This window comes from Danio aesculapii, chromosome 1, assembly GCF_903798145.1.
Source record: "Danio aesculapii chromosome 1, fDanAes4.1, whole genome shotgun sequence".
In the NCBI taxonomy this organism is placed as follows: domain Eukaryota; kingdom Metazoa; phylum Chordata; class Actinopteri; order Cypriniformes; family Danionidae; genus Danio; species Danio aesculapii.
Genome location: NC_079435.1, coordinates 16,610,374 through 16,632,970, shown reverse-complemented (window position 1 = coordinate 16,632,970; position 22,597 = coordinate 16,610,374). Strand labels below are relative to the sequence as shown.

At 36.8% G+C, this 22,597-nt stretch overlaps 1 protein-coding gene across 1 annotated transcript; it reads left to right on the top strand.

Annotated features, from left to right (window-relative positions):
* Positions 1-17,835: 17,835 nt before the first annotated feature.
* timm10 (translocase of inner mitochondrial membrane 10 homolog (yeast)) lies at positions 17,836-21,914 on the top strand. The gene is made up of 2 exons (XM_056469874.1): positions 17,836-18,074; positions 21,324-21,914. Exons 1-2 carry the CDS (start codon positions 18,004-18,006, stop codon positions 21,517-21,519), a joined length of 267 nt encoding a protein of 88 aa, XP_056325849.1. The 5' UTR covers positions 17,836-18,003; the 3' UTR covers positions 21,520-21,914.
* Positions 21,915-22,597: the final 683 nt, after the last annotated feature.

Here is a 22,597-nt window from a genome sequence, read left to right as displayed (position 1 = left end):
TTAGCATTAGAAAATATACACCTTTAGTAAAAAGTAAAATGCCATTTTTTGTGAAATATTGATGAAATCCTGCACACTGACAAGGGTAAACAGACATTCTGTGGTAAAGGTGAGGTAGTTTCTTCACGGAGATTTAAGAGTTGAAATTACATGTATTAGTGAAAACGGGTCATTTTGGACAAACAACATACAGAAGACAACACAAGGGTTTAAAATTCGAGTTTATGCCCAAGAGGGTATATGCACACAGGCTTTTTATGTCAGCCAGCCTCGGTGCTTTCGGTTAACTGTATTTCAACTGTATAAAATTGCTATATTTATGGTCTGATTTATTTAAAAATTATAGGCCATGATACTATAGCAGCTGCAGTATCACGATACCAAGTAGAACTGTATTAATTCATAACTCAAATCTATGAAATGAAGAAAATTGTCACAAATACTATATTTTATATGTTATAATACATCAATTTAAAATCATTAATCAGATCAGATCATTTGTACAGATATTTCGTATCTATACATTTCCATTTTTTGTGGTGGTCATTGTAGCTAAATCATATTCACAGGAACAAAAATTAACTGATTCAGATGTGTGTTTGAAGCATCAGAAAATGTGCAATACCATAAAAATTCTACACAGTTTTACAGCCTTAATGCAGACTGTTACAAATGAAAAAATATGGTCTATTGATTATTTGCAGGCACAAATGTGTGAGCAGACTTTTCCACATGCAATATGAACTATTGAAGGACAGTTAATGAAGATACTACCATTTACAAACTACAGAGGCACCGCCAGTATTTTGCTGCCATAGTATCGCAGTGCTACCAAAGTACAGATGAACCGTGCAGCCCTACTGGCTTCACTTAGATATTGTTTAAAGTCTCAGACTGGACAAGAAGCACTCCATTTACCCCCGACATATCTTTAAAACAATAGCGTAGAATTGGCATGGATGGAGGGGTTGTGTCCCCACCAAAATCCACCAACTACTGAAGTGTCCCTAGCAATAATTTAATCGACTTCAAAATAAATTATGCACCGTCAACCCTTCAAGTCAAGTTCACTACGAGTTCACCATATTAACCAAGACTGCAATTAATCAAAATTCGGTTTTGATTTTGGCCTCCATGAAAATGACAAACAATAATTGCGTCACACACCTCTCTAAATTTTTCTACAGTCATACCTCCTCAAAGCCCGGCAGCAAAAAATCATGCAAATTGACTTTTGCAGCATGGGACGTGAATGTTATTTGTATTATTAAGTGTTTATTTTATTGAATTAAGTACTTTATTCATGTTTTTAAAAGCGTGAAATAGAATTTGTGCTGTTAGAATTGCTGTTCAATGCATGCGCTCTAGGGATGTATGTCCCCACCAATGTCAAGAGCAAATCCACAGCCATGCTTTAAAATAGGAGTTATTTTACCTCAGTATTTTCAATGGAGTTTCTGTACTAGCCTGCTTATCCTGACGGCGCTTACATGGACGTCTTTCAGTTGTACGCCTGTACAACTGATGAATGCTTAAGTCTATTTAACTGAATGTATTGTAATTACATTACAACATCGATGCTGTAAAAGGAACTTTATAAAATTGAAAATAGTCACATTATAAAGCTTTCACTAGAAGTTGGCTGAAAAATACTAGCTGTGTATACCCATTAAAAAGGTCCAACGGACGCTGTTTTATTCCACAAACTCATTCAACACCATAGCTATACACAATAAATATCTATAAACAATATTATCATAGTAAATATCTATAATTCAACACAACCACACGTCGCGACACCTGTTGGTGAAACTGTTTTGTTAACCTGCACACAAGACGAATTGGTCAACGACTCTTTTTGATGAACTGATTCATAAATTCCGAGTCACTGAAATCAAAACATCACCTCTAACGCTGGATAAGCTACTGCAAGACTCGGTTGACATGAGGTGGTTTGTGATGCGGCTGTTCACGTGGCCAACAGATCACCTGTGTTTGCCTTTCTAAACGTTTATCGTGTTTATTTGGACCATAATATGGGGTTCGTTGCTAGTAACGTTATTGGTTAAGCACGTGGACTTACTAATGTCGTGGCCTTCGACATCTGGATTATGGGTGAACTATTACATATACTCGCCATTTAATACTAAAATCATCAAGATAGTGTGTTGATTTTAGTTTATAATTACCTGATTAACGTTAGGCATTCTTGCTCTGACATCTCTAAAAGATCTTCGAAGCCGTTTAAAAACCTATCCAAAAGTTTGCACCAAATTGGTCCTGGAATGTGTGGGCTACAGATGTTGCATCTGAACTGATAACGCGAAGTAAGTAAAATACATCTTGGAAAACTGAGGAAAGCTTGTATTCCTGCATCGTTAACGGTGTTTTTGTTTTGCGGTCTCCAAATGTAGCTCAGTCTGAAGTTGCTGCCAGCATGTGGAAGTACCAGCATCCTGACTTTGCTTTATTCCTTCTTGGTGAACTTCAGAAACAGCAGCAGGGAAGTGTCTTCTGTGACACACTTCTGCAGACCGAGGGTAAGAGCAGACTCACGGGCTCTGTGTCAGCTTTATCACTTTGTAAACAGATAACTTGAAGACCCCTGGTGTCATTGCAATGATAGTAGCCTAATATTGATGACAGAGACTACCAGTGAATTTCCTAAATCTACACTATTTTTACACATCATATAAGAGTAGTGCAGGAATTGTCACAATCTGAAAGAATAGTTCCCTCAGGAGAATTTCCCTCAACAATGTAAATAGCACAGGCTTTCCACACTACACTTTATCTAGTTTTTCAAAGCATATTTTAAATAAAATACACAAAGTTGTTTAAAATTAGATTTTTTGATAATAGTTGTGTCTAAATTACGTTGTAGAGCCAAACATTAAAGTATTGTCAAGTTATATTCATCTCTGACATTTTCTCATCAATTGTAAATCCTCAATAATCCAATAATAATTTTGTCTTTCTGTTTTCTGGCATCATTCCTAAAAAGAATCGATTTTTGATTCAAGTCTAAAGATTTCAGTAACAAAACAGTTAAATATGGCTCCAATATTTTGTTCAGTTTGTGTTAGGGGCGGTCAGTGGCTCAGTGGTTACCACTGTCGCCTCACAGCAAGAAGGTCGCTGGTTCGAGTCCCTAGACCAGTTGGCATTTCTGTGTGGAGTTTGCATGTTCTCCCCGTGTTGGTGTGGGTTTTCTCTGGGTGCTCCAGTTTCCCCCATAGTCCAAAGACATGCAGTGTAGGTGAATTGAATAAAATTAATTATTAGTAGTGTGTGTGTGTGTGTGGGAGAGAATGAGTGTGTATGGGTGTTTCCCAATACTGGGTTGCAGCTGGAAGGGCATCCGCTGCGTAAAACATATGCTGGCTGTACAGCATATCATTTCAGCGCCGATGCCACAATGTGCGCATCCGCAATAGTCATCGCAAAGATATGCAATGTTAAGTCTCGATTATAGTCGACCAAGAGCTACAGAATTGTATTTAATCACTGTTTTTATTCAGAATTTATCCGATTTATAAAAAAAAAGTTTTCTTAGAATTTTTGTCTTTGTTTCTATTACAAATATCTACATCTCCAAATGAAAATACGGTTATTTAATGTACCCCACTAGCAGATCATTTTGCTTGTTTAAAGGAAAAAAAACTCAAATTTTGCCTTATTTCTTCTGAATTTTAAAACAAAACAGTGTTTTGACTTGACCTAAGAACTTTTTATTTAGATATTTGAACTAGAAATGAGACAAAGTAATTAAAGCATTTATTGCATTGTGATCATTCAATTTCTGTACCTGAATACTGTTACTCCTATTCAGCTATCTTGTGAAACTGTATTTACATCGCAATATTTATCGCAGAAAAATAAAAGATCGCAATATCAGATTTTTTCAATATCGTGCAGCCTTAGCTTGAATCGTTGGAATATGGTGACCTCTGAAATAGAGACTCAGCTGAAGGAAAAAGCTGATTTGTGCTTTTCTCATTCAAAAGTTAATGTGCTTGCTGAGACCTTTTTGCGAATTAAATTATCCATCTTATTTCGCAATTCTTTTTGTAAATGTGCGAGCCTTTTGACTCCACTACAGGTCAGTATTTCAAAATAACAAATGTCTGTAAACAATAAAGCAGTTTGTGCTACTAACCAATGTATTTAGATTTCTGAAACAAAATAACACAATGAGAATTACACTACCTGACAAAAGTCTTGTTGCCTGTCCAAGTTTTAGGAACAACAAATAATGACTTGACTTCTAGTTGATCATTTGGTATCAGAAGTGGCTTGTATGACAGGCAAAGGACTCTAGATTACGCTTATTTTACCAAAATAAAATATGATCATGCCTTGATTTTTAATTATTTAATTAGGACAGTAAGGTCTGACTTTGCTTAGATAAAAGTCTTGTCACTTAACAGAAATAATTTACAGTATAGAATATAAAGTCATGGTGCAGTGGAAAAAGAATTAATATTGTGTATGACTCCCATGAGCTTGGAGGACTGCATCCATACATCTCTGCAATGACTCAAATAACTTATTAATAAAGTCATCTGGAATGGCGAAGAAAGCGTTCTTGCAGGACTCCCAGAGTTCATCAAGATTCTTTGGATTCATCTTCAACGCCTCCTCTTTCATCTTTCCCCAGACATGCTTAATAATATTCATATCTGATGACTGGGCTGGCCAATCCTGGAGCACCTTGACCTTCTTTGCTTTCAGGAAATTTGATGTAGAGGCTGAAGTATGAGAAGTATGGCAGCACAAATGTCTTGATACCTCAGGCTGTTGATGTTGCCATCCAGCAGATTTCTCGCACGCCCCCATACTGAATGTAAACCCAAACCATGATTTATCCTTCACCAAACTTGACTGATTTCTATGAGAATCTTGAGTCCATGCGGGTTCCATTAGGTCTTCTGCTGTATTCATAATGATTGGGATGCAGTTCAACAGATGATTCATCTGTAAAATCTACCTTCTGCCACTTTTCCAACTAAATCAACTAGAAGTCATGTTATTATTTGTTGCTCTTACAACTGGGATCAACGACAAGACTTGGCAGGCAGTGTACTAGTTTGCAATATCAGACAGACAGCATATTGAGATGTTTTGTGCAGCTAAAAGTTAATAGAAGTGACTGAAACTAAGTTTTGTTGCAGTTAAAATATTCCCCTTCACACTTATGGAAAACAATAAGCTACGGTAATAAATGTACAGATTTAGTTCAATGGGAATTGAATCATTGTGGTTTGCAATTGTTGAGATAATGTCATATGATTGACAGGTTGTTCCACCTTTTGACAATTCATGAGAAGGAAAGAATAATTAGGTTTAGGTATAGTTATTAAGCCCAATGCTTTATGTTCTCTGATGCTCTATGTTACCTGTTCTTGAAATATCTTTTCTACTCCTCAGGTGTGTGTGTTCCAGCTCACAGTTGTGTGTTAGCAGCTCTAAGCCCCGTCTTATCACGAATCCTGTCCTGTTCTCCTGCTCCACACGCGGGACAGAACCGGCTGCTGAACCTGGAGGCTGTGGGATCTCATGCTTTGCTGAAGCTGGTGGGGTTTCTGTACACTGGAGAAATGGAGATCGAGAGCTGGAGTGAACATGAGGGAATAATGGCTGCTGCCCTCAGACTTGGACTTAAAAGTCTTTTGGATAAAAAGCGAGTGTTGGTGAAAGAGGGCTTTTTGGAGACTGGCGTACAGACTGAAGATTGCCCGAGGAGCCAGGAGAGTGAAATTACGCATGAACCAATGAAACTGCAGAGCAGTACCGCAACTTCAGTGCAACCTTGTGGCTTGTTGGATCATGAATTGCTGCCATCTTCATTACATGATGAAGCTGACGGAACTGAAGGTTTTAATTTGGTCAATAAAGTCACTGGTTTTTCCCTCACTGACCATACGGAAGCGTCGGTATCGGACCGTCGAAACACAAAGACTAAACGGAGTTGGAAAACGGCAAAGAGGGAAAGCCAGATTAGGAGAATAACTCGGCAACAAACTCAGATCAAGGTTTTTAACCTCGAAGGGACAAAAACGAAACAAATTGGAGTGGTGGGAAGGAGTAGAAAAGTATCAGGCAAGGACTTCCAGAAACTTTTAGAGAAAAAAAGAGGTATTTCCGAACCAAAAGAGGCCAAAATAGACCAGCTTAGAGTCAAGATCAAACTGAGTAGAAGGAGAGGGGCTTGCTGGGAAAGCAACCTCCTTGTTGCTGTCCAAGGTGAAAGTGAGAAAGCAGAAGAAGTGAAAGAATGTGCACCTCAAACCCAGGTAAGAATCATTATTCATTCATTCATTCATTTATTCATTTATTTTATTTCCAGCTTAGTCTCTTTATTAATCAGGGGTCGCCACAGCTGAATGAACCACCAATTATTATTCAAAATATGTTATTTTTTGCCATTTAAAAAAATGGCAAGAAAAATCATTAATAAAACAATTTGGAAATATTGCAAATCATGAAAGAAGAATTCAACATGTCTCAATGAAGTTTGGAGTGCACATTTAATGCGTAAGGAGTTAAATTGAACACCTATGAATCCATTACTTCTTTAAAAAAAGGAAATAGGTCCATAATCTACTGCTTATTAGAGTTAGATTATTAAATATATAAGTAAATAAATATTTTTTTTTTATTTCTGTAATATTTTCTGCCAGGATTTAATGAACTTGCAATATTGTTGAAAATACAGAACATTCAGTTCTGAGATGTAAAAAAATTTCAGTTTCCTCTGCTTGTAAACTCGTAAACAAGCAATTGTGATTGGTTCATGAGATCAACCTGGGTTGCATTTCCCAAAACCATCGTTAACCAACTAAGGTCACAAGTTCCATCATTACAACCATAGTTCTTTGATTTGTCGTTTCCCAAATCCATCGTTCCAACGAACATTCGCAAACTGCGTCGCAAACTTGTAAGCTTGCAACTACACCTCTAGAGTTCTATTCTGTGTTCTATTCCCAGTTATCCCCACTATGCCCTATTCCTTTCGAACGTTCCAACATTTAAACTTGAAATGATTTTAAAAAAGCATTAAAGTTATCACTCTTAGGTGTAATTTGCTGTCAAAGTATTTTTTACAGTTCAGTTTGAGTGATCGTCATATTGACAATTGCGTACCCTTCGTAGTGCACTTTGAAAACATTTATGCTATTTTGAATGCAGCCGTGGCTCATGATGACAGCTATAGGTGACCTATTATTTAAAATCAGAATTTATGTTACGTCTCCAAAGCTTAGGGAAAAAAAGCTGCCCTTTGAAAAGGGTAGCTAAAAGTGGTTTGATACGGTTTGCTTTTAGGTACCTTTTGACAGTGGAAATGGCCATAAAAGCGTACCATAACTTACCATACCACTCAGTGGAAATGGGCCATTATGCTCCTTTCAAAATGATAACCTTTTTTTTCCCTAACGTTTTAGAGCTGCCCGTTTGGTACACTTCCTGGTCAAAGTCTTGATACTCTCACACCACCAACAGATCTCACTATTTCACCCTCCAATTCTTCCACGCATGCGTCTTCAGATAAATGTCTTCCTACTCCTCATCACATGTCGGTCTCTTCACCTTTGGATATACCAGCTTTACCTTCGAGTTCTCCTCAAACAGAGGAATCTGATGAACAAATTGCCATGCTCTTGGAGGACATGTTTATGATGGGCTTAAACATCCTGCCATTGATGCCACTGGAAAGAACTCTGGATGAACAAGTCCAGCTAGATCCTCTTCAGGACCTGAAAGGTGGGCAAAGGGGCTCTTCTCAAAGTACTTGTCTTTTTGTGCAAGGCAATGAATCGGAGATGAGGAAATCAGATGTTAGCAAAACAACTGCACCGGTTGGGGCTCCTGGAGAAAGAAATGAAGGTAAAGCATCATTTTGCAATGTCTTTGGTTTGTGTTGTGTGATTATATTATTTTTGGCACTCCCTGAAATCATGAAGTCAAGTCACATTAATTCCTGTAGCACCTACAGTAGATTGTGTCAAAGCACAAGTTGAAGCAATTTTTCAGGTAGTTCATCATTTGATGCAATGTCTTTATTCATCTTGAGTCAGTTCAGTATTAGTTCAGTACAGTACCAGTGTCAAATGTTCAACATTCTTGATCCAAATTTAATCTCTTTCTGATATGATTTATTTCACTGTCGAACATATATTACTTTTTAGTGTTGTCACAATACTAGAACTCCATACCAATCAGTACTGAAGTTTTAAAGACGTCCATTTGCCGCTAATTACTGCTTTAAAATAGGGCTGCTGCTAACGATTATTTTAATAATCGATTCAATTATTATTCCAATTAATCGATGGACCGGATAAAAAAAGAAAAAAGCACTCATTCATTAAATTCTTTAAAAACTGCACAAACATGTTGTCCTTGAACATGCCTAAGCTGTTATAATAATAATAATAATAATAATAATAATAATAATAATAAAATAAAAAAACGAACTTAATAGTTTTGTCCTGTTTTCCATCCAAATATCTAAAAAGTTATTAAATCAAGATACATACTAGACACATGGAAATTGTCTTGTTTTCTGAAAAAACCCACCTCAAAATTAAGTGATTGTGTGTTTAAAACAAGCTAAATTATTTGCCAATGGGGTAAAAAAAATTATCTTAATGAAATATAATCTCAAACAAAAGTTTAGGCATCATTTCATTTTCTCGTGCCGTTTTTCTTCCGTGCATTGTTTCCAGCACGTAAATTCATCAGTTACTCCCAAAAGGCATACAAACAAGTGACTGGCCAGCTGGGAGAAGAATAGATTGAACTTTATTGTTACTTTCACTACCTGCATCTGTTATAAATAAAACACATCTGCAAAATATATTTGAATAGATTGTTAGGAAATCTCTCATAGACTTTCTTGTGTGATTTACAAACTCTAAATGTATTGTTTTACTATTACTGTTGTTGAGTGTACATGTCAAAAACATAAAATAAGCTTTGGGTGGTTAAAAACACTACATAATTATGATATTGACACGTATTTCTCTGGTTCAGCCCCATCCAACGTGCCAAAGCTCAGATTGAATTTTTCACATCATGCTTGTCAAGCTGGAAAACAAGTAAACACCAGCACCAGGGACTTTACGTTCCTCACTTCAAAACGGAACAAAAGTAGGATTCTGTAGTCATTTACCCTGCTGTTGCTCCCTTCCCCCTCATTAAAGACTCCAACATGTTTGTGTTTCAGGTGCGGGATCATTGCTGTGGTGCTCTTGTCATTACTTTTGCGTATTTGGCTGTTAACACCCTGTTTTTGTTTATTTAGTGTAAAATGCTCCCACACCTTGGATGACTAGGGTCGCACAGATTTCTTTGCCTACACCATGTATCTTTCCCCTAACTACCTCCACTCATTTTTTTTTCGCCGTCCGATCTATGAGGTGCGTTCACTCCGCTCTGCACTCAACTAAAGTTTTTTTTAATACTCAAACGTCTCTGTGTCACACGACATGAAGAATCGATTATGAAATTCATTGCCAAAGCTTTTAGTAATCGATTTTAATCGATTGAATTATTGTTGCAGCCCTACAACAATGAATGCTCGAGTGTGCCTGTATGTGTGGTTACATTCAGTAAACATTGTTGAGTTCGGTGAACTGATGACCTTCACGGTTAATCACAGTCATTTCTGTTGAGTGCTCAACAGCGTTCAAATGTTAGAGGGAAATTAAAGTTTAAAAATTTCTGTACCGATTGGTATCGATTTCCAGTATTGTGACAACACTACTCTTTACATACATCCAAATTTGTAATAACTTTATCTTGGGTCAATGAAAAATAAATGTCCACAAAAAAGAAAATAATTTGGTCAAAAGCTCTTTTTGGATTTCATATTGATTTCTTATATATATATATATATATATATATATATATATATACACACATATATACATACACACATTTCTAATAACAGATTTATTTGATCTTTGCTATGATGACAGTAAATAATATTTTACTAGATATTTTTCAAGACACTTAAAGTGACATTTAAAGGCTTAACTAGGTTAATTAGGTTAACTAGGCAGGTTAGGGTAATTAGGCATGTTATTGTATAACGATGGTTTGTATATATATATATATATATATATATATATATATATATATATATATATATATATATATATATATATATATATATATATTTTATTATTATTTTTTTTAATGTGGTACTTATGTTAATAGATGTATAATAATTTATAATTCATTCTTTGAAAAGTTGCACTACATTATATGTTATGTCTTATGCTTACCTTGACACAGTCAGGTGTTCTGCCCAGGGCCTGCAAGTATGTGATGTACCTTCTGTTTTTTAAGTAGATTTAAAACTGTTGAAAAAGGTATGTTAATCTAGGGCTAGGCGATATGGCAAAAATGCAGTCTCAATAATTATTTTCCATATTAAACAATAACAAGATATTCATTTCGATATCAGTTGTTATTGCTTCCAGATTTAAAAGTGTATCCCAACAATGATTTAAGCCCCAAAAATGAGAGGATCCATTAAATAGCATTACCTATTTTCTGTGGCCGAAAATTTTATGCATCCCTAATAGCAACACACTTCTCCTTGGGTTAGAAGAACAGATTCTAAGGTTGCACGATACTGGAATTTCGATACTGGTACAAATCAATAATGAAATTTTTTAAATGTCCATTTCCCGCTGTTGAGCACATTCTTAAACGGCACTGATTTGCAATTGTATTTAACAGAAAAGTCCCAGAAATGTGATTACACTCAGTAAACAGCGGTGAGTTTGGGGAACTGATGACCTTGGCCAATAACAGTCATATCTGTTGAGCACTTGAACACAATAGCAAATCAGCACTGTTTAAGAACGTGCTCAACCACGGGAAATGGACATTTTTAAAATTCCAGTATCGATTGGTACCGAATTCCGGTATCGTGACAACCCTACTAGATTCCCATTGTTGCACATTTCTGCTGTGTGCTTGAATCAACATAGAATAAAAAAAGTCCAGAGCTTATCATTGTTATAGACATCAATTTTATTGCGGTACGATATAATATCGTTTATTAAAATATCATTATTTTTTCTGTATCTCCTTGATATTTTGACATTAATGATAAACCTATTTGAATAAAAAAGGTGTCTTAACTTTTCCACATGGCTGTATATGTTATGCTGAATGATAGTGGAACATTATTTCACCCAATTTTTAAAAAAATATTTGTAATATTAAAGCAGACACTTAACTTTTTATGGTTCTATTTAATTTGATGCAGACACTTAAGGGGACACTTTTGGAAAGAAAGAAAGAAAGAATGTCAATAAGCTCTTTGCCCTGACTTTACTCATTATTTTTCAGACAGCTTAGACTTTCAAAATCAGTCAAGCACTAATGCAGTGGAGCTTCTGTTGTCACCTGGACAGGACAGCTTGAACAAAGTTAACAATTTGGAAACTGTGGTAAGAAACTCTGATCCTTCACTGGTTGAAGGCTTGTTTTTAACCCCCAAAACCACAGTTGTCCCAAACCAGTCCTCTTCTGGAGCAGATCTTATGGCCTGCATACCTGCTGACTGGCCAGAATTCAAACTACTGCGATGCCTTTCCCCCCTTGAATCCGAAAATGGAGACAGTGACACTCCTAAACAAAACCTATTACATAGTCAAGACCCAGAAATGCAAAACTACCCCTTGTGGCTTTCTAAATCACCGCTGAAACTGGAATTCCCTATAAGCTCAATGATTGATTCCTCCTGCCCACGTTCACAGCGTGACCACATCGCCTGCCAAAATCGATCAAGCCCTGACCTCGCAGAAATGCAAGAATTAAAGACTTCCTGTTCACACAATAATTTAACACGTGGGAGCAGCTCAAGACTCAATGCTACTCAGCAGACCAAACAGAGAGAGGCCGGAGGTCAGACTCAAAGGTCAACAGCAAATGAGTGTCAAAATCATGAAAATGAGGCTAAGGTTCAGCCAATGGATTGTAAAAGTGATGACATGCCAACCAATAATGCTAGGAGAGTCAGCGCCCGAATAATCAATGCGAATAGAAAAATGGTTGTAGATGGGAAAAGGAAACCAGACATTTCTTCACCCATCAGGAGGAAAAGGCCAAAGATAATAAACGCTAGTAAACAACACAAACATTTAGATGTACCAAAAGGAAAAGTCACTCGTGTTGCAAAAAGTCGTCGTGGCAGACCTCGAAAATCCAAAATCTCAGATGCTTCCTTGTGTAACAATGAAAGTTTGTCTTTAGGACAAGGTGATTGTAAGGTGGAAAAAACTAAGACAAACAGTGAAATTGAATACGGAGAAATTTCAGTTCTCCAGGACTTGACAGAAATGGAAATGGCTGATGTTAACGCCAATTCTACAATGGTAAATTCTCAGGTAAAACATGCAGATCAAGCGAAAGGACCAAGTATCCTCGACCAGATTTTCCATCAGACTCTTCCAAGCCTTACAAGTAGAAGTTCTCAGATTATCGGTCCGCAACAAACATCAAATCTGCAAGATTCGTCTTTCTGGCTTCAGGAGTCCAGAGGAGGCAAAATTGAAAATGAAAGCAGTAAATTAGCAGCTAATCACAGTGAACAGATCGGTGATGGCATTTGTGCAACAGAAAAGACCATGATAAATGATGTAGTACACGAAGAAGTATCTGCAAACCAAACAATATCACTATTGCCTTGTACAGAAGAAGACATTACCACTGAAATAAATAATGTACCTTCAATTCCAAATGTACAAGACCAAATGATTGAGATTTCTGTGCCATTAACATCTGAGGAGGACATCGTGAAGGATATTATGATGCCTGGTGATGATCAGGATGAGATGTTGCACATGAAGACGGATTGTGTCATTACTACCAATGAAACGACAGAGATCGAAGTCAATTTGTGTGTAAATTCTCAGCCAAACTTAGCTCCTAATGAGCCTTCATCTGAGGTGACGGACAACGAAAAAGACGTGGACCATGGCGTTAAGTGGGTGACTGATTGTTTGGAAGATATAGAGGAGGATTTAGGCACGAACAAAGACATTGAGATGACTGAAGAAGTGTCAGAAGAAACCGACATTCTGAGGGCTCATAAATTTGTAAAGGAGAAGGCTTTGCTTGCTTCGGGTGATGTGTGCTGGGAAAACACTAATGGCTGGGATGATGACAATGATGAGATTAATGTGGAAGAGGACCAGTACAGTGTGGAGGCCGCTAATGGACAGACCCCTGTGGAGGACAAGGAACTGAACGAAGGACGCATTGCAATCCCTATGATTGCAGGTGGTTCTTCAAGTAGAGGTAATATTGATAAATTCAGACTTCTATATTTACACAGTAAGATTTACCCACATTATTGTTATTAGCTATGTTTTCATTTACCCATTTTGAATAACGCTTAAAAAGATGCTTAATGGAAATAGAAGATGCTCAAATATTTGAAAACATTTGCAATATTTGCAAAACTGAGTAGGATAAACTTTTTTCATCCGATAAAAAAAAAAACATTTACAGAACAAATTCCAGCATGCTCATTTAAAAAGTTTTGTGATTTTTGTTTTGACTTATCATGTGATAACAAAAATGAGCGTGACTGTACAGCATTAATGGAAAAACTAGTGGACAGATCAAATTATAAAACATCTAAAATGTTGTTTTGGTCATTCTGAAATCCTTAGCCAAAGTCAACCATCAGTGTGGTGTGGTATTGTTACCTTTCAGACATGTTTTGAGCGGATTTCTCAGATCCAAAAGCCACCCCTCGTTCATTGTGTTTCGGATTCTGAGGCACAACTAAGTTATTATATAAGAAAAGGGCACACAGGACCTTTTCCTACCACAGCCATGTAACCCTGCAGCCCAAGACTCCCAGTGTTACTCACTGAAGCTCAAAAGGGCCTGGTCAGTACCTGGATGGGAGACCACATGGGAAAACTTGGTTGCTGTTCGAAGTGGCGTTAACAAGGCCAGCAGGGCCTCAACCTGCAGTCTGTGTGAGTCCTAATGCCCCAGTATAGTGAAGGGGACACTATACTGCTCAGTGTCTTTAGGATGAGACATTAAACTGAGGTCCTGACTCTCTGTGGTCATTAAAAATCACATGGCACTTCTCATAAAGAAGTCCTGGCCAAATTTTCTCCATCGGCCCTTACCCATTATGGCTTCCCAATCGTCCCCATCCACTGAATTGGCTCTATCACTGTCTCTCCACTTCACCAATAGCTGGTGTGTGGTGAACGCACTGGCGCTGTTGTCCTGTGGATGCTGCACACTGGTGGAGGTATGGAGAGATGCAGTGTTATAATATTATGGCTAGATGCTTCGCAGATAACAGCCAATCATGTGCCTCATGTTATTCATGTTTCCTCTGTTTGGATTAAGGACAGTTGCATTTTCACTGTCAACTTCATAGTATAATTCAGTGGGTTGTGGGACAATGAAAGAGGTTGCTTGGTCATTTCCAAAAATATAATTAATTTAAATAAACCATTAGGATTAACATATTTTATCCATAACCTACTGAGGATAAAAATAGTTTATATTTACTATATACTGTATAGTTACTATAGTAGCTCAGCTAACTCGTTCTATTGAATTGCGACCCCTAGCGTGGTTACATTTATATTAAAGACTCAATAGCGTCAAATGCTGCAGATTGATTTCATGACACCAGGTTAAACTTTCTGGCACATTTACAGCATTCACATACATTAAAAACATTAATCGAAGAATAGACTTGGGCCTATTGGTGTGTGTGTGTGTGTGCGCGCCATTGCATGCAAGGTGTCTGTATTTATAACAACCTCATAGGATATTGGGGTCGTGAGTCACTGGCGTTGTTATTTTGGCGGTCGCGGGCTAAAAAGTTTGGGAACCCCAGGTCTACAATGTATAACATAAAAAACAACAGTGCTCGATAAAGTATGTAGACAAGTCACATGCATCCAATCGCGACAGCTAGCACTGCAAATACTTAAAATAGCCCAGGAGATTACAGTGTGACACGTCAGAATACCCAGGATTAAATATTATACCGAAGTATTTATATGTTGATGTTTGAATGTGTAAAAGTATGCGTGAATCAGAATTTGCTGAGACTTTTATTATAGTATGTTGATGTACTTCCAACTGAAACTGAATATTAAGTAGTAGGTGGGGTTTTTGTTTGCACATCATTCTCTAACAGTAACTAACAGTAAGAGGGGTGTGGTTAAGCATATTGTGGCTAAAGCCATCAAACTTATGTCATCATACCACTCCAAACGCACAAGTAAATTATCAGACTTTGAAGATTACCAAAACTATCTTTTTTTCAGTGTATTAACTTGCACAGATTAATTGTTCACCAAAAAATTTTATTCACTAGCAAAACATTGTCAATTTTGATTTCATAGTGACTTTTAACAAGAAAACTAGGGCTTATAGAATGACCCGAGGTTTACTATTTCAAGTGTGGATATCACCCTCTGTAAATAATAATCAATATACTCGATTTCTGTTTTGTCCTTGTAGTGCTGCCAGTGAAAAACACACAGGAAATAATAAGCACAGATGCTGCTTGTGTCCAAACTGAAGCATCAAGCATTGAGAAGCCACATGTGTCCACTGAAGAGGTCTCAACGTTGCTGCCCAACTCTGAATCAAAAGAGGACACTCAGCTTGATGAGGAAGACATTGAAGTAGATGTAGAAGGGTCTGTTGGCTCTCCTTTAGGGCTTTTGGCAGCTAGACAAATCCTCAAATTGACCATTGAGAGTCCACTGGACCAAGAGGATGAGTTGGAGGATGAGGAAGAGGAGGAGGAGGTGGATGTCACTGGAGAGGAGACCGATTGAAATTTTTATGTTCATGTTAAGATTTATTAACCTTAATAACTAATTGTTGTCAATAGCAGATGTTTGAGAAGTTCTCAAAGCCCAGAGTTTAATATATCAAATGGTGAGAAGAATAATTTTTGTCAGTTTGTTGTCAAGAGATTTAGCCTATAAATTTTTTTCCGTTGTCTCGTACATGTATAAAGTTACATATTAAAAGTATGTAATTAAAATAAATTTATATTATAAGTTCATATTCACTTGAATGTGTGTTAATTATTTGGGATACTACCATAGATGTTCTACCATAGAGTACCATAGAGTTAATATAAATTAATAAATAGCTGTACGTGTGTGTGTGTGTGTGTTAACTAATAAAGATTAGTAGTCTAAAAATTCTGTCAATTTTAGTTAATACATTAACTGTATAATACGTTAACAAAAGTTATCATTATGTTGGTCTGACTTCTCTCTTAAAGGGAACCTGTTATACCCCTTGTTTACAAGATGTAACATAAGTTGCTGATGTCAAAATACTCCACAAATAATGTTTTATAACTCTTTGAAACTGCTACTTTTAGACTTTGACTCTAATTGTGCGTTTTTGTGACTGGCTTTAAATTCAAGTAAGGTTGTGGTCTTTCAAAAAGAGGGTGGAGCTACAAATGCCTGTGTGTCAGCATAGTGGCAGATCCAAAAACAAGACAAAGGCTGCATCCGAAACCGCATACTTCCATACTATATAGTACACTAAAATCAATATGTGAGCCGAGTAGTATGTCCGAATTCATAGAATTCGAAAGTCAGTTTGCGAGAAGTACCCAGATGACCTACTTCCTCAGTCGAGATTCTGAAGTGCGCATCCCGTGCACGCTGCGCTAGGCTGCGTTTACACTGCAGATCTTGATGGTCAATTCTGATTTTGTGACTGTATCTGATTTTTTTTTTATTACCGGCTTACATCATCTTTAAAAGTCAGTCGGATCCGATTGTCTGCATTTACACGGCAAAGGCGCAATGACCAGGAAAAAAAAGAGCGGGCACTGCCTGACAGCTGATAATAAGAGTGCACTTTTCTCCATTCCTGTATTTAATCAGTTTGCAGGGTTTCGTTTTTTTTTTTATATTTAATTTTGGACAAGTTGTTTTAATATCGTTTATGATGGAAAAGTTCTCATTTGGCCGTCTTATTTTAGTCTAGGCCTTTTTAAACCAGTAGGCATCTTAATGTAATGCTCATTTGTGATGTATGCAATAGTTGTAAAATAGTTTATATTGGTTATGTGGTGGATATTGCATGCTCTCTCTTGTTAACATGCTTAAATACTTGTGCTACATGACGATATCAAAGCTGTTTTAGTCCTGTGTATGAGATTCAAGGATTGAGGTTCTGCTGAAGTCTGTTCTGAAATTAAAGCATAGAAGTTGCTGTCATTCGCTATGGTTTTTAATGACGCCCGACTTAGGTGAAAATCTGTTCTACCTGCTTACACTGCAGACACGAGGGCACGGATCCGATTCATATCGGATAAATTTCCACATATGAACAAGGCCTGAATCTGACATGAGTAAGTCGGAATCCATGTGATTTTTTTTCCTGCTTGCACGTACATGGGCCATATCCGATCTGTTATAATATTATAATAATTATAATATTATAATCTATTATAATAATCTGGGATTCATTACTTCTTATAAACTGTTTTTGTTAAATGTTATAAAACATTTAAACCATACAATATACATTACACTTTTGAGCTTTCTTACTTATTGGTAACTGGAGTTTTTCACACCATAAAAATATAGTCAGTTAATAATAATATGCGTTATTGTATTTTATATGCGAGAAAACAGCAGCTCCTCCGTTCAATTGCGTCTGTTTATAGCTCACTGATGACCGGTTTAAGATGGCGGCTGCGTTGACGTATCGGTACAACGGACCGACCACGAGGCGTCTCACTATCTACGTTTTTCCAATAGAAAACTTTATTGTCAGCGGATGTAGCAATTACAACGCTGGATGGAAAGGAGGATCCACGTGGGTTCTTTCCCCGGTCAAGCACACAGGCACTGAAGGTTAAAGCAGGCTGTCGGGGCTCTTTGTTGAACGGGATCCGCGCGCAGACCGGTGGATTTTGGTTGAAGGGGAACAGAAAGCGCGTTTGCAGAAATGGACCCGATGAAAGCGCAGCAGCTCGCCGCGGAGCTGGAGGTGGAGATGATGGCTGACATGTACAACCGGTATGCAGATTTTAGTTATGTGTAATTAAATAATTTGTGTCACATTACTTTCATTATAGATATCCGAGATCAGGTATATATGCTATTGTGTAGTAGTTTGTGCAGCTTTTTGTTTTTTACAATTCATTAAGGTATAACGTTAATAATTTTAATGTTGGACCTTATTTAGACACCAGGCCTTGATCAAGACCGCATAATTTGACAGTTTTTGACATTTATTTCAATAAACCTATATAACACGTGGTGTCTGAGGCAATAACCCATATCATACGTGTTCGAGCATTGCTATTACAGTGTCAGGTTAATGTATTCACGTCCTGCACATCTCGAACTGTCAGGTTCAGTTTTTTCGTCCCCTGTCACTTAAGGAAGGTTACATTTGAGTATGGGCTTTAAATGTATGCGCTGATTCAATGTACAAGTAAACATTTGTGTATAAATGTGCAGTTATTAATTATTAGAATGTTTTAAATTATATTAGTGTATTAAAGGCTAATGTTATATAAAAATGCCTGTGACATTGACAAACATTGGTGTTTTTTTTTTTTTTTTTGTAAAAAGACTAATTGAGTGTTTTATGTAACGTTCGGTTTTTATGAAGTTAAAATATCTGTCAAGCTTATGCATTTATTACTGCTAAGTAAAATTTCTAATTTCATTAATTATGATGGATATTTCCCTGATTATTTGTTGAAAAATACTAAAGTTACAAAATGTGTTGTGCTGTAGATGTTTCTACCAAATATAAGACTATGGTATAGTTAGTACTAATCTGCATACAAGCAATTCCAGCGTTATGGATGTGACATTTTCAGTAATAACCCGACATATAAATTCACAAGAGAAAGAATATGTTAACATTATACTGAGACATCTGTTAATATTTTCCAAAACAACTAACCACAGAGTTATGGGATCAGAAAAATATCAACCTGTAAACATGCTTTGACTTTAAATAAGCGAAATAAACATGCGTTATGGATGTGACCAAAAAAGTCTGCAAGTTTACAATATACAACATACTTCTGTGAATTAAACTGCAACACCCAGAAGAAACAATGATCATCAAAAGGATATGAGTTGGCTCACTATAGATCAAAAATGATTGATTTTATTTAAGATTTTGGCATTTATGAGGAAAAAGCTTCATTATGGATGTGATATCTCTCCATTATGGATGCGACAGATGGGAAATTGGCATCTGTGTGACTTTGCTAAATCAAAAATAATTGTTTGAAAACATTGACAGGGACATTTGTGAGTATTTCTAAAGTGCTGTAAAATACTTCTTGCCCAAAACTTAGAAACAGTTTCTGTATTTTGGTAAAAAAATAAAATTTCATGGCAAGGTTAGCTTTTGCATGAAATTGCTAATACCTCTGATTGTTAAAAGCAACCTGTATATATATTTATCTTTTGTAAATCACTGTTCATAGTAGAGCTGTACGATTCTGGCTAAAATGAGAATCGCTAATTTTTTATTTATTTTTTTGCTTAAAATAAAGCTTAATATGAGTCTGCAATTATTATTGTTCTTTCTCAAATATATGGTAAAACAACAATAATAATATGTGTAGGTCTACTGGTTTCTATAAATAATTCTATTCTACTTATAATAATTCTGATATTGAATTATGTTTGAGATATAGGCCTATGCTTGCAATCTGTCATTGGTAACATTATTAGACCATTTAATTCACTCGTAAAATTAACATTAGATAGGCTAGAGTAGTTATACTGATACTGTAAACATTCATTTTCATGCACAACTGTGTGTTCGGTGTTCGCTATGAAAGAAAAAACATTAAATGCTTGTCGTAATCATAACTCTAAAATGCGATATGATTATTTAAATGATGTGCACGCTTTGTTTCATTTTCACTGCTAAGTGCTGTTCATACTTCGCGCGCAGCACTCAAACGATCACTCTGTGCCACAAACTGAAGATTATTTACAACTTTATTACCTGTTACTCACAGCCTATGTCATGTCGCTGTGTCGCCATGTCGCTGAGCAATGTATGTGAAATGATGAAAAGACTGATGCAGCCGCCTCTGCTTCTCTCCTGAACTTCAAAATATGATTGGCAGAATCGTAGAAATGCTGGATTATGATCGTCTAGGGGGTCGAATAGAGATTACAATCTTTTTTCGATTAATTGTGCAGCTCTAGTTCATAGTTAATACAACCTCTACATCAATGGTTTCAAACTCTATTCCTGGAGGGCAGCAGCTCTGCATAGTTTAGCTCCAACCACTTCCAACTCACACCTGCTTAATAGTCTCTAGTAGTCTAGAACAGTTTTATCAGCTGTGTTTGATTAGGGTTGGAGCTAAACTGTGCAGAGCTGCGGCCCTCCAGGAATCGAGTTTGAGATCTATGCTCTATATAATGTTCATGTATGTACATGTACCCATAGTTCTTATCAATAATATCAAAGTAATATCAACTTGTTTATAGATTAGTAATTATATAGATTCTGTTATCTTAGACTGTTTTTCTTCTCCAGATCACATATATTTTTGCAGTTATTATTTAGTAACAATCTTGAGGAGTCCCACAACTCTATTATGGAAATGAAAATAGTCACACAAAATTCTCTACAAAAGTGTGCTTACTCCATTTCATCATCATAGCACATTTTTTATCATTATAAATTTGGGAGAGAAAATACTTTAACACAACCCTACCAATACAATTGATCCAATATGTCAAACTGTAAACCAGAGGGAAAACCACAGATATGGCAACCCTGCTGCCAGGTGTTTTCTGGAAGTTTCCTCAGATAGTATTAATGCTTAATTATATTAACTTGTACTCATTGATTGTCAATTAGGGGCTGCACGGTGGCGCAGCGAGTAGCACGTTCGCCTTACAGCAAGATTTCTGTGTGGAGTTTGTATGTTCTCTCCGTGTTGGCGTGGGGTTCCTCCGGGTGCTCCTCTTTCCACCACAAGTCTAAAAACATGTGGTATAGGTCAATAGGCTAAATTGTCTGTAGTGTATGAATGAGTGTGTATGAATGTTTCCCAGTGATGGGTTGCAACTGAAAGGGCATCCGCTGCGTAAAACATATGCTGGATAAGTTGGCGGTTCATTCCGCTGTGGCGACCCAAGATTAATAAAGGGACTAAGCGGAAAAGAAAATGAATGATTGTCAATTAGTTTAGTCCAACTGTTGTAGTCTCTGTAAAATAATGGGTTTTTATATATTTATTCTCATTTCTACTCTGCTTTGTCATTATGCAGGATGACCAATGCGTGTCACAGGAAATGTGTTCCCCCTCATTATAAGGAAGCGGAGCTCTCGAAGGGCGAAGCTGTCTGTCTGGACCGCTGTGTGGCCAAATACTTGGACTTGCATGAGAGACTCGGCCGAAAACTCACAGAGCTCTCCGTTCAGGATGAGGAGGTGATGAGGAAAGCTGCTGCTGGAACTGGATAATCTTATATGAACTCCAAGGGTGGGGGATGAAGTCCTTGGATGATGGGGGTTTGTGGGAGAAATGGGCACAATTTGGACACATTCAAACAAGGAAATCTGGCAGGATTGCCCATGGATAAATACCTTATGAAGTGAATATGAACACATATTGACTTTCTGTTAGATATGTGAGGGTTCAGGCATTTTGGAGGAGATGATGGGATGTTTTACCTCGAGAGAGGCTGAGTGTGTTGGCCTTAGCAGTTATTGATCTTTGTCTTGTTGGAGAGATTTGTGAATCGATGTCCTTGTGAAATTGTTGGTGACTTTTTTTATGTTGACACTGATCATTGTTATTTCTGTCATTTTACAAAATGTTTCTTTATTGGTCAACAAAATAAAAATGTTTACCATTTTGTCATGTTCTTGAATATTATTTTTAATAGTTTTTGCAGACGTGGAAAAGCAAGGAACAGAAAGACAAACCCATCATGTAAAAATAATCTGTGCATGAAACAAGGGAAAAAGGTGACATACAAGACATATGTAACCTACAAAAAGACATAGCAATGGATGCAAAGAGAGAGAAAGAGGAAAAAACGTACAAAGTATTCAGAAATTAAACAACGCTATTAGTCTATGGTGTTTTAGAAAGCAAATAAAAAGACAGGATCCCACGTTTTATCAAATTTCGCAGAAATTCCAGAAGTTGTATATCTGATTCTTTCCAAATGCAAAGTGAAGGCGAGTTCAAGAAGCCAGTCAGAGAAAAGGCCTAACATTTTTCTTCCAGAAACCAAGGATAATTTTATTTTTTTAGCTATGATCATGCCATACTGAACAGGTAATCGTACATTTCAGTTGAGAGTCTCCAGAAAATCTGACCAGCCAAAAATTGCTATCATTGAGTCAGGGAGTAAAACACAACCGTAAACCTTAGCAAGAAGCTGAAATATTTCTATCCAAAAAAATCTGAATTTGAACACAGGACCAAAAAAGATGTGCTCAGCAGCTTAACACTTGTCACATGTGGGGGAAACCGAGGGATAGAATTTACTGAGCTTTGAATTTAGAATGGTGAAGTCTGAGTAATACTTTG

Excerpts from the sequence above, each read along its gene's own strand:
- timm10 (XM_056469874.1), top strand. The coding sequence starts at position 18,004 with ATGGACCCGATGAAAGCGCAGCAGCTCGCCGCGGAGCTGGAGGTGGAG. Across the intron at positions 18,075-21,323 it reads ATGGCTGACATGTACAACCG|GATGACCAATGCGTGTCACA; the intron begins GTATGCAGATTT and ends GTCATTATGCAG.